This window comes from Dipteris shenzhenensis, chromosome 20 (genome assembly GCF_047967505.1).
Source record: "Dipteris shenzhenensis isolate YYH24624 ecotype China chromosome 20, Dip_SZ_1.0, whole genome shotgun sequence".
Taxonomy (NCBI): domain Eukaryota; kingdom Viridiplantae; phylum Streptophyta; class Polypodiopsida; order Gleicheniales; family Dipteridaceae; genus Dipteris; species Dipteris shenzhenensis.
In genome coordinates, this window is record NC_141615.1 from 22,119,439 (window position 1) to 22,132,934 (window position 13,496).

Sequence of the window (13,496 nt, forward strand, 5' to 3'; positions counted from 1 at the left end):
CACATAAATGCATGGTATAGTATGCCATAAATTTCATATTATTGAGTAACTAAACAAGTGTGGTCCGTAACATTCCCTAGCGTGTAATGTGCAGGTTGATACAAGATGAAAATTGCAAGCTACACAATCAGATAGACTTTTAATGGGTGGTTATCAGTTGGCGAATGCGAGGCACAACCAACCAAAGCCAAGTATTTCTCTTTTCCTAATAAGTACCTATAAAGTATAATGCATTATTTAATATTTCACATGTGTGTGCGAGTAGTTACCGATTGGCATATATAGCTAACTAGATGTTTTTTTGGTAGACTATAGAGCTAATGACTTCTAAACATGTGATTTTTTACAAGTTTACTAAAAACTATTTGAAGAGTTTCTTGACTGAGCCATTGCTCTTGAAAAAAGTGAAGGCTTGAAAGGCAAGACAAAGAAGAAAGATGCCAGTAGTGATACTGAAGAAATACTAGCAAAGAAAGATTTGATCGAGACCGAAGAAGGCCTAGAAGTAATTGGGCATTCGAGGGAAATCGAGACGTAATGAAAAATGGTGTAATAAGTGTTCTATGAATGAACACTTAGAAGAAGAATATTAAACAAAGTGCTACAATACTTGTACCAGTTTGGGCACAATGACTCTAAATGTTTGATAAGAATAAGAATGACAAGGAGAAGATAGATCCATCCAAGATTAAATATTTCTATTATGGAGAAACCATCCATGTTTTGATTGTCCAATTTGGACTGAAAATTTGAAGTTCCTCAAAACTAATATAGAATGGACAAAAGTGGATCTAGAATGGTGAGCACTTGTAGCCAAGCTACCAGATGCAGTGGATGCCCAAGTGGTTACCAGGTCAAATTATTAAGTTGCAACATGTGCAGATATGGGTCCCTCAAACAAAGATATCAATTTGGAAGATACAAAAGGAATTTGCTGCTGAACTTTTAAGGGATTTGAAAGGCAAAGCACCGACAGTGGAGATGCCGCTGGAGAAATCTTAGCTACCCATCTTAGAGCCATGTGATGCCTCAAAGCCTAGGGAAAGTCCTTAGGACCCGAACGCTTCATAAGGGTTCTAGCATAGAGCTAGCCCGAGTATGGGAAATATTCAAGAATATGAAAATAAGTTGACATTTGAGTTGTGTCAACATAGAATACCTCTAGTGTCAGATGCAAAACCAATTTGGGAACAAAGCTATAGGATGAATCCAAATTAGGTAAAAGATGAGTTAGATCAATGCCTTTGTGCTGGATTCATTTATGCTATTGACCATAGTGATTGGCTATTTCCCATTATGGTGGTACTAAACAAAAATGGTAAACTCTAAGTATGTGTGGATTCTTAGAAGTTGAATGCACAAACTATTCCTGACCTATTCCCAATACCTTTCACTAATGGGATCTTCAGGGATTTTGGACGGATTTAAAAAGAGCATTTTAAATTGGAAAATTAAAATATTTTAAATTGGGATGGACCAGATTTAATCCAGTCTAGTCATGTTTTTTTACCGGCACCCAGCTGTAGCTTTTTAGTATGTGGTAAAAGGACACATCGTGTGGTAAGAAACTAAAAATACCACTCAGTATTTCTCCATACTGAGATGTGTTATATCCATTGCATGGTAAATCTTTGATACCATGCATAACTACTACATGGTATTATTGATATACCATGCGGTATTATTAATATACCACACATTATTATTAATATACCATGTGATACAATATCTTATATATATTGCGCACCCACCTTGTACTATTTGCATTCCCAAGAATCTCTATTGGAGTCTCAAAAAAAACAAAGAAGGACAAGCAAAAGGATAAACGAAGCTTCCAAACTAATTTGTAAGCTTTTGTATCCTTTTAAAAAGTGTGCAATGTCATGGGGTCGCTCAGGCTAGATGATATCTACCCACACTAGGATGCAAAATCAAGTCATCTGGCACACTAATCAATTGATTGATAAGGGCTCACATCCTAACTACAAACTGAGAGTGCTCTCAACAAAAGCAAGAACGGAAGAGGGAGAGAGAGAAACAGAGAGCCACACACGTTGTGGTGGGTGCAGAACCACCCTAATCTTCTTTTTCATTCATTTATATATGTGTTTGAGTATTGTGCATAATTGGGGTAAAGGCACAATGACCTTTAACCCCCACAACCTCCCACTTAAAGGACAATGTGATAATAGAAGAAAACCTCGAATTCATTATCAAGAATGTAGTAATAGTTATTCCCTTCTTTCCATAGTACAACCCTACAAAACCACCAGATGAAATGATGTTTTCCCATGCATCCTTCAGATTTTGATTCGCAAGCTCCTTCTTGGCAGTGCACTTAGGACAGAGAAATCTGCACCCTCATCATTTTCTGCCTCTACATTGACTACAAAATTGTCTCCAACATAGAGAGCATCACTCAATGTATCATGATGTCCTTCATATGCAGGATCATCACAAGGGTTTTCTTTAGCTTCCATGTCCTCTCCAGGGACAATAAGTTGATATTCCCAACCTGTCACATACGCTTTGTTGCAACATATATTCCAAGAACTTGAAATGCAAGCACAACAATAGCATGACAACTTTTGCATTTTGAGCTCAATGCATTTGTGCTCTAAGATCCCGGAGACCGAGTTCAATGATTGCACCAGGGGAATAGGAGCACAGTCCCATGCTACTGATCTATCCACTTCTCCTACCTTCACCTCCCAAAACAACTTTTTTCTAAACATATGATATTTGAACAAGAATAGTGACTTGGTCTGAGTGCCAATGCATAGATTGTATCTCATTTTGTTCCTTGAAGATGTAATTTTCTACAAAATCCACCATAGACGCAACAACATATTTAGGAAACCTTTGCAGACACTCTTTAAATTGTTCAGCTTGCCACTTGTATATAAATTTGTGCTTAATGAAATTCTTCATGCAATCTTGAGACATCCGTAACAAGGCACTACAGTTCATGTTCTTGAATGTGAGCACCTTTCTTCTTTTTTTCTCCCCCTGTTTTCCAACAATTACGTCTAGATCCTCAAAAACCTTAATGGAAACATGGTGGGTAGACTCAGCCTTCTCTTGTGGGTGGACCAGAAATTTTTTTGGCCCACAACTAGTACATTCTCCCATGAGGCATTTCAAGTGATGGTACATGCTTCCTGAAGGCTTTTGACACAACACACTTTCCCAAAAGCACGTAACACTAGTGTATGTATGGCTAGAAGCTACAAACAGCTCCAGTATTGTCCCTTGCACATATTTCACAATTGCAATAACAATGTGCCAAACCGGTGTTGGGATGACGCATGATATTAATGGAGTCTTTCAAGAAGGCCATTTGGACATGTTGAATGTAGCAACATGTATATATGTCCTTCAATTTATGAAAAAAAAAAGGGTTTTAATCGTTCAAATGAGCGTTGTTGCATTGTGATGTCTGGATAATTTTTCTTGAACTCTATGAATAACTCAACCTGCACATGAAAACATCCAATGTGACCAAACAAATTATCTACAAAAGTGATCAGATTATGATCAAGCATCAGCAATTATTAACAAGCACTAACAGGCACTAACAAGCATTAAGTGGGGCAATAACAAGCAACACTAGTAGGCAATAGTAACAGAAACTAACAGGCATTATTAGGCACTAACAAGCAAAAACAAGCACACTAGATAGCATTAAACTAACAAGCACAAAATAGGATGTCAATAAATAGTACTAATTAGCAGGTTATTGAACTAGCATGCACTAACAACCACTAACAGGTACTAATTAGCAATTCATTGAACTAACAAGGCACTAACAAGTATTAACAAGTACTAATTAGCACCAACAACTATTAACAGGTACTAATTAGCAAGTTATCGAACTAATAGGAATGAACAAGCACTAATTAACACCACCAAGAATTAACAGGTACTAATTAGCAGGTTACTGAACTAACAGACACTAACAAGCACTATGTGACAGTAAGTAGAAGTAACATGAAATATGTAGTTCAAACAAGCACTACCAAGCACCAACAACTTATATGTGGCATTAGCAAGTACTAACAAGCACTAATAACCACTATTAAGCAATAATAGAAACTACAGTGTTGCAATAAACAAGCAGTACTTGAAGCACTAATCAGCACTATGTCATAGTAACTAGACTAACCACAACAAGTAATTAGTAGCACTAACAAGCAATGTCTCCTACTAAGTAGCAATAGCAAGTAGGAATATGCCATAACTAGCATACTGAGCAAGTACTCTATCACAATAAGTACCACTAACAAGAAAATGTGGCACTAACAATTAGTATGTCATATGAAGTAGAACGAACAAGCAATATGTAAGTTTAATAAGCAATATATGGCACCGCTAAGCACTATTAGACGGGCGATCAAGATGATAAGGATCTTGATACAACACTCACCTGGGGAATATCAAGAAGATGAATAGGGTGTTTTATATATGACTTTCTCCCTATCCGTTTGTGGCATACATCCTTCTTATTGGGTGACACGCGAGTTTGCATTGACCAAAAGAAGAACACCAAGTCCTTCACTTCTTGGGTGATGATGCTACTATGTGCTTGCCACCATCGGCAAGTGGACAAGGGGAGATTTTCATCCTCCTTTAGAAGGAATCTAGATTTGGCTACATAAAAATTTCCTCCTATTAATGTTTAAAACTCTTGAAGTTGTTGATATGTTTAGATTGGGAGTCCCTTCTATCCCATTGTTAACTAATATCATCAAACTAGACCTTTTGAAAAATAGTTCATCTAATGACTTTGGTCGCTTCACTGTTTCGAGGGTATTGTGAATATCACATAGGAGAGCTACCTAAACACTAGATTCATCTCTTGTTTCTTGTAGTTGAGCTACTCTCAGGGCAGGATGTGCCTGTAATATGTGCCTGTAATCTATCCAATATGTCTCTCTTTGCTCCACTGTCCATTCCAGCTGTTTGTTGAGCAAAAAACATTGCCACGTTGTGACAAACTTTTTCCTCTTTCTTTCATCAGTAGTGAGATTGGACTCTGGAATCCTTGCTTTGTTGCATTGTTCCCTTTTTCTTCTCGCTTTATATTCCCTTATAACTGTGCGTTGGGTCTTGAGCACAATGGGTGCACATTGAGGATGTAGGGATGGAGCATCTACACAAATCATTGTGGCTTCTTAAAAGCAAATTCAAGACATGGTTCTGTGTGCCCTCCATGTTAAAGAAAGTATGTCTGAATAGTCCAACACAACAACAACTGAGCAAGAGGATCAATGAACAAATCATATAACAATTTGTTTACAAAGATAAATAAAACAACTAAAGAGCATGAGAGAGAGAGAGAGTGTGTGTGTGCAGGCTACGGTTGCATAAGAGCATCAATCAAGAGACACCTAGTAGGAACTAAACCCACAACCATGTTTCTTTGTCTTCAGACAGTTGGCTAAGCAGAGAGCATTATCAAAATTGTAGAATCAGCACAAACAATAGTGCGTTTTCCATTAATGTAAACAGACCAACATTCAAAAGTTCTTGATCGATGGATGATCGATTTGTAGCATCTATTTACCTCCATGAATGAAATTGAATTTTTTGATTATCATTCAAGGAACTTGCTAGTCTAAACACCAAGCATAAACTCACTTTATGCTTATGAACGTCTGGCATTGAGCCAATTTGATATGCATTGGCAGAAATTCCAAGCATATTAAACCATACTAAGAAGGGAAGTTGTATAGGATCCATGAACAGAGAAATTGAAAGTCAATCTACTTAACAGGAATGACCCCATGGTGTTTTCATTCCAATTGCACTGTTTCTTTTGGGAAAACATTTTGTCCTCTCCTTCATATTCATCTGCTTGAAGTAGCAACTTACTTTGCTCAAAAACGTAATTAAAGACATCGCATATATGCAGCAAGCTAAACTCCTGAAGCTAATTTCATATTGTGGAAGGAATTTGTTGGAACTATTTAAATTGATATCAGAGATTTGATGGGTAGGTTGGACACAAGACCACCAACAATAAACTCATCAAAATTGATATATATATATATATATATATATATATATATATGTATATGTATATATATATAGAGAGAGAGAGAGAAAGAGAAAGAGAGACAAAGAGAGACAGATAGAGAGAGAGACATAGATAGAGAGAGAGACAGATAGAGAGATAGAGAGACAGAGAGACAAAGAAAGAGAGAGACAGAGACAGAGAGAGCTCAAAGCACCTTCCTCTTACACAAGGTGAAAGACAAACAAATAGAGCGATGCAGGGAGGGAGAATGAGAGAGACAGAGACAAAGAGACAGAGAGGAGGTCATGGGGGCCAGAGACATGATGTGAAGGTTGTTATAGATTTGCATTGTAGGGTTGTTACAAGAAGACATGGAGCTGAATTCAGTTATGGGCTAGAATTTTTAATGTTTAGACATTGTACACTGCAGAGCACTATTAAAAGCACCAACATAGCAATGTCTCGGACACCACTTTTTGTACCACCTTATCATGCATCCACCCTTTTAAGTACTTGCATCACATCATTGAGAAAATGTAATCCCTGATCAAAGACAAGCTCGAGAGGACATCCATATCAGCATATAATATTTGCATACACAAATTTATATGTTCTCCAAGCTGAATCATCTCGGAGTGCCTTATTAAATTAGCTTCTGTCCACTTTGTATTATCATCAATTGCAACGAGTATATACTTTTTTTGAGTGAAATTTGTGGGTTTAAAGGGCCCAATGTAATCCAAATCCCAATTTCAAAAGGCTTCCAAGGGCTAGGTGGGCTGCAAAGGCATAGATTGTTTAACCAATAATTGTCCGGTGCATTGACACATATTACACTGCGTACATCTGGTTTGAACATCTTTGAACAATGTCTCCCACCACAAGCCTACTTGTAAAAACTTTTGAGTAGTTAACTCACCTTGAAATTTCCCTCTTCACGGACCCAAGTGAGCCTCCTACAACACCACTGCACTTTCATGAGGTAGCACTCATCGGCGAAGAATGCCATCTGCACGTTGTAGGTATAGCTGTCCACAAATCAAAGTATATTTCCAAGCCTTAGGAGCTAGTTGCCTGCACTTATCTTGAGGCATAGTTTCAGGGAATGTGCCTTGAGACAAGTAATTGACCAACTCAACAAACTCATTCTCACAATAATCAATTGTGAACAAACCAGCATCTGGTAATTCCATGTCAATTCCTTGAGTTTGTTCGGGTACTAGTAACCTGGATAGGCAATCAGCGCCCACATGGGTCTTACCTAGTTTATGAATAATCTTGAAGTTGAACTCCTGCAACAGCCATATCCAACAAACAAGCCATCCTTGAATGACAGTTTTGTTCATGAGATAAAGTAGGGCTTGATGATCCACATAGAACACAAAAGGATTCCCGAGTAAATAATGCCTTAACTTTTGCACACTAAAAACCATTCCTAGAGCTTTTTGCTCGGTGTCGCTATAGTTTGATTCTGTCAGTGTAAGTAACCTACTAGCATAATAAATTGGATAGTCCAACCGACCATCCAAGCTGTGCTAAGATAATACCCAATGCATAACCAAAAGCATCCACATGCACATGGAAAATGACATCTCATCTTGGTTGTCTAAGGATTTCAGATCATTGAAAAGTATGGTCAACTCGGCATTCCACTCAAACGTAGTATCCTTTTTGTCAAGTCATACAAGGGCACTGCAATCTTAGCAAAGTCCTTGATGAACCTATGATAGAAACTGATAAATCCCACGAAAGAACGTAATTGAGTTAAATTTTGAGGTTTAGGCATCTGCTAGATGGCTTTGATTTTACCTGGCTCGGTTCAGATTCCATCCTTAGAAACAACATGACCGAGTAGAATACCAACTCCAACATAGAACACACTCTTAGCCCCACTTTCCTGCATCTCCAAAAAACCTTCTCAAGATATCCCAAGTGATCAATATCCAAGAAATACACACAAAAATCATCTACGTGAATTGCAATGAATTCAATGAGGTAATCTCTAAAGGTTTCCACCATAAACTTCTGAAAAGTGGATGGGGCATTCCTCAATCCAAACGGCATCACTTTGCTAGCATAAGCACCCCACTCTATGATAAAAGAAGTCTTTGATTGATCTTCAAGAGCCACAATAATCTTATTATACCCACTACAGCCATCCAAAAATGAGTACATCTCATGGCCTACAACCTGATCTAAAATTCCATGAGTGCTCTACCTGGCTGATGACTAGGTATGTAGTTGTTTGGCATTCAACTCCATTGCATTCCCCATAATCAACCCCCCCCAAGGTGCTCAATCATCAAATCTAGGTCTAGGTGAGTCTGTATGATAGGCATATAACCCACATGCACCAGTAGCTCACAAGTCCTTGGTATTCTAATGCACCACCCATATTCAAGGTCAACATTAGGTGAATACGGCCAATACATTTTAATGCAACTCTGACAATTGTCAACCCCATGACCCATCGCCTTATAGCTATCCCGTCGGATCATCGCCTTACAGCTATCTTGTTGGATCGTCACCTTATAGCTATCCCGTCGGATTGTCACCTTATAGCTATCCCACCAGATCAATGCCTTATAGCTATCCCACTGGATCGTTGCCTTACAGGTATCTCACTAGATCGTCGCCTTATAGCTATCCCATCGTATCATCACCTTATAGCTATCCTATCGGATCTTCACCTTACAATCATCCCATTGGGTCATTGCCTTATAGCCATCCTGCCGACCCGTCGCCTTACTCCTATCCCACCTACCTCTAGTCTTAAGGCCATTCCCCTGTGCATTCGAATACCAAAAACTATAAAAAGGCACCCTATCCCCCCTCGTCCCCTTAGCAAAGACAATCAAACTTTACCAAAATTTCCACAGCCCCCTGCCTCTTTCCATACTACCTTCTAGCCATCCTTTGGATGTCCTTAGCCTCATGCTCCTCCACTGACTCATTTGTCACCCACTTGCCTTCCTTCTTCCCCATGGATCTCGACAACAAGTTTTTTGAGTTTGAAAGGGACCTCAGCCTCCATCAAATTTATTGCCCACCAAACTTATGAATCCCAAAGCACACCCTCAGGAACAATCAGAATGCCATCTGACATCCCAAGCACAACTAGTAGCGGTTGTAACCACTCCCCTTCGATCATCCAGAAAGCACGCGCCATCTCCAACATAGGGGGAGTATAAAGTCGTGAGGTCCCTAACACACTCACCACTCGAGGAAACATGGCTCCAACGACTTAACGGCTATGCGATCCACTCGAAGTGCATGTACGAGGGGAACGGTCATACCCTCTACTACCACAATGCAGCCGCATACCAAGCTCTCAAGGAGCCAGAAGTACAAGCATCCCTGGCAATGATAGGTCTCAAGCCCATTGTGGACCGTCTACCATGTCACCTCAACATGAAGCTGCTCGAGGAGTTCATTAGTGCCTACGACTCAAACTCCCACAATGGCATTCTCCGCGATGCAGCAGGGACCCCCCACTTCCACCACCTCAATGTGGGTGTGGTGCACTCTACCTTCAACCTCCCCGTCATTGCGGAGAAGTACTCACACAAGAAACACCTCCACGAGCCCCTTGGCAAGATTTGCAAATATGACAGGAAGAAGAGCAAGGGCTGAATCCACTTCTCTGAGATAATAGTGCCCGCGCAAGATAAATCAACAAGAGTGCTCCAGTGGTTGACCCAGGACAAACACACTGACCACCATCAGTCAATAGTGCTAAACATCCTCGTGAGGTTGATAAAGCTGCAGGTCACCAACTGGGCATATTATTGCTACATGCAGATTAGGGAAGAACTAAAGACACACGGTAATGTCTTGGGCAATCCGATGTTTACATGCATGTAATTTAGCATATGTTTGAGCAACAACTACCTATCGAATATGGGCTGGCCCACAAGGCAGCCACAAGATCCGTTCCAACAGATGAAGAGATGACGGTGGCCAACCCCAAACGGCTGAGAAGTGATCCAACCACTTAATAGTCAACTACGGGAAAAATATGAAGACCGCGTTAAGTGCAGGAATTCCTGAGGAGACAACAATGCCTCAAGGCCTCCACGCGACACCCTAAAGGAGGCAAGACAACTATTTAGGATCCCATTGATGTGGAAGAGTGTCAGGGGGACGATAATGTAAATATTGGTCTCCACCCTGCAACAACAAGTGTTCCCCCCACCCCCTCTACTCCCAGACTACACCCCAATGCAACCCCAAGAGCCAACTCCATTTATCACATGCTCTTCCTCTTCTCCATGGGCTCGGGCTCTTCGTCGCTTCAATCTTCAAACCTTAGCCGCCCACCCCATCCTCCTAAACTTCTAGGCATGGTGTCGAGTAATCACTGAGTCCACCAATTATCCACAGGACGATGACGTGATGCAGCTAGCCAAGCCCGACGAGCTTAGCCCATGGGTCTATAATACTTCCAACAGCCTACAAGCCGACATCGACTGGATGCAGACCTATGGCCGGGCTTCCGCAGTTCAAATGCAAGGACATTTAGTTGAATATCGCTCCACATCCTACCATCCCCTCAGCATCATCATTTTGTACAATCGGGTGCTACCAGCTCTCTAGGACTCACTCAAGTCCTTGGTCAGCAATTTTGAAACAATTCATGTAGCAAACCCCAAAGATGTCATAGAGGAGGAAGGGCAGGAAGCCATCGCTATCTTTAGCTCTACTCCCCCCACAAAAATTCCACAGCCACCCCCTACAGATCCCGCCCAACCCCCTCAAAACCCGCCAATCTAGTCCCACCTCCTCTTCCCCACACAAACCTACCTAAATACTCCTATAATGCCTCCAACACTAGCACCACATAGCACGAGACCTCCTAGTCCATCTCCTCCAACGCTCCTATCGACCTCCAAATGAGGCTCTCAATACACTACTGCGGCCATCAAATTATATGCATATGCCCATCGACCCTTCGCCCATAGGGAATGCAAAGGTGGACCCTTCGCCTGCAGGGAATGCAAAGGAGGACCCTATGCCCAATGTTGATGATGATGTCCCTCCAGCACCTCCCTCCTCACCGCCCAAAGATATGCAATGGTGGCCCGCCGACCTACCATCCTTCCAGAGACTTACCCAACAGTGCCCTCATGAATCACTGGAAGGGTCACGCCTCCATCTGTACGAGATCATGGAAGTTCTCCCACTCACTCAGCTTATCACCTAGTCCTTCAACGATGGAGGCAAACCTACTCGAAGTGCACATGTGGTGGTTACCACTTAGTCCCAGACGCACCCATTCACCTCATCGACTCGAACACCAGCTTTCAACCCCATTGGCGCATCCCCTTTTTGAACAAGGAGCAATTTTGGTGCTACTATCACAACGCACACCTCGAGTGGCGGATCCATCCTCTCTACATGACCATGGAAGACGATGTGGATTTGGGCTCAATTCCGAGAGCTCCAACACAAGGATCCCAATATTATCTACAACTTCCCCAAGAAAATGACTCATGAGGGATTTTGCTTTCGCCTCCAGTCATTCAATGATATCTACAGCTCGGTTCTCAACCCCACGATGGTTGCAGTGGTACACTTCAACTGTCTTATCCTTTTGCTCCTCTGTGATCTCCCAGTCATCCAATTGATGACAAACTACATAACCTGAACAACCAGATTGTCTTCAACCCTGACACCGGTCCCTCCCAGTTCCAGGATCTACACCTCTACCTTCGAGTCTGCAAGCTCCATGGCCATCACATTCAAACATTTGAGGACATGCATGCTATGCACTTCTGGAAGTACCGGGCTTATTCCACCCCCCGACAACTGGACCACTATGCAGTCCTTCAGATAGTCCTCTCCACTCACCTACGTCAGTGCGGCTAATCCAAGGGCGGCTCAGCAACAGGAAGGGGGGCATGTTAACAACCATGGAGCATGTCGACGGATCTAGCCCTATGGGTTTTGAGCCACAAATGGCTCATGATCGATCTAATCCTATCGGTTTTGAGCCTCAAATGGCCTAGGACCGAGGTAGTCATCGAGATCATCCAAATTGGCAAGGATAACACAAGAGCCATTTGGATCCCGTATATGGATAGCACAAGAGCCATTTGAAGACAAAGAGAAGGTTGAGAGAATCAGCATATGCCTCGATGCCATATGGACCCAAGTGGTTGTAGCAAAAGACAAACAAGAGAGAGTGGTATAAGGAATAGGGTCCCTCTCTTCAAAAGGTCACTTGTATAAAAGGCCAAATGGTTGACTTTGGTCTTCATTGTTGGATGCACAAGTTTGGAATACATGCTCCCTCTTCTCTTCCAAGAGTGTTTTTGGGTGTTCTCATGTTTCCTTTATAGTGCCTTTGTGTTTGCCACTCCATCCCCATTTATTCTCCTCTTCTCCTCCCCTTCTCCATCTCTTCTCCCATCTCCCCTTTCCCTCTTTCTCTAGTGGAAACACATTGCAACAATCCGGGATTCGCTTGAGTGACACTTGCAAATGGCTCGTGCTTTGCATTGCTCTCACAAGGAGTAGCTTGGAGTGGAGGCTCCATCGGCATTCCTTCAAGATCCCCACAACATGTGAGTCACCGTTGAGACCACACAGAATTATTTATATAGTCTTCTATAAAGAGACTCGTGTATCTTTGGAGTATACATAGAAGTAGATTCTTATGCATGAAGAGTATACAATAACAATATATTTATGAGTATAAATAAGAGGATCTTTATGAGTGCATTTATAAGAGACTACATTTCTAGAAGATATATGCATCTTAAGAGCATACTTGCAGACAAGACTCTTACGCATGAAGAGTATACATAACAGATCTTCATGAGTGTACATAAGTAGATCATTTATAAGATTATACATTTACACGAGTAGACTATTATATATGCACTCACAAAGATACTCTTGTGTATAAGACTGCATATATAAGAACATATGTATAAGTAGACTTCTACATAAGAAAACACATAAGACGACTTACAAGAGAGATATATGTTCCAAGGGGGCTATTTTGAAATGGCAGAGGGAGCGGCTATTATGTGCTTTTTTGGGGTAGAGGGAGTGAAGGGAGTGGGATGGGCTGCTCGAGAGTGGAGAGGGAGGGAGGGGAAGGGGCACTTTTTGGAGAAAGAGTTGAGAGAGGGGGAGGGGCTGCTTGTGGAGAGGGAGGAGCTGCTTGTACAGAGGAGGACAAGAGAAGGCGATGAGAGTAGAGGCAAGGGGAGGGGCTACTTGTATAGGGGGAGTTGAGAGAGGGGGAGGGGCTATTTTTATGAGGAGTGGAGAAGGCGGTAAGCCACACAGAAATGTGGGAGAAAAAGAGGAAAGAGGAGATGAGGAGGAAGAGAGGGCTTTGATTGCATCACAACCTTTGTATATCCTGGCTTTATTACATCACAAATGCCATATCTTCTACATGGGGAAGCTGGTAGATATTCTGTCTGGACAATCATTTGAAAGCACGATGCCATATTCTCCAGTT

The 13,496-nt window shown here is 41.6% G+C and overlaps 1 protein-coding gene across 1 annotated transcript in view; it reads right to left on the bottom strand.

Moving 5' to 3' along the window:
• Window positions 1–2,300: 2,300 nt before the first annotated feature.
• Window positions 2,301–13,496, bottom strand: part of LOC147889416 (uncharacterized) — a 207,297-nt gene continuing 196,101 nt past the window's right edge. The window contains exon 17 of the mRNA XM_087391248.1: window positions 2,301–2,515. Within this exon, the coding sequence (XP_087247374.1) occupies window positions 2,301–2,515 (215 nt within the window). The remainder of the gene's footprint in view (window positions 2,516–13,496) is intronic.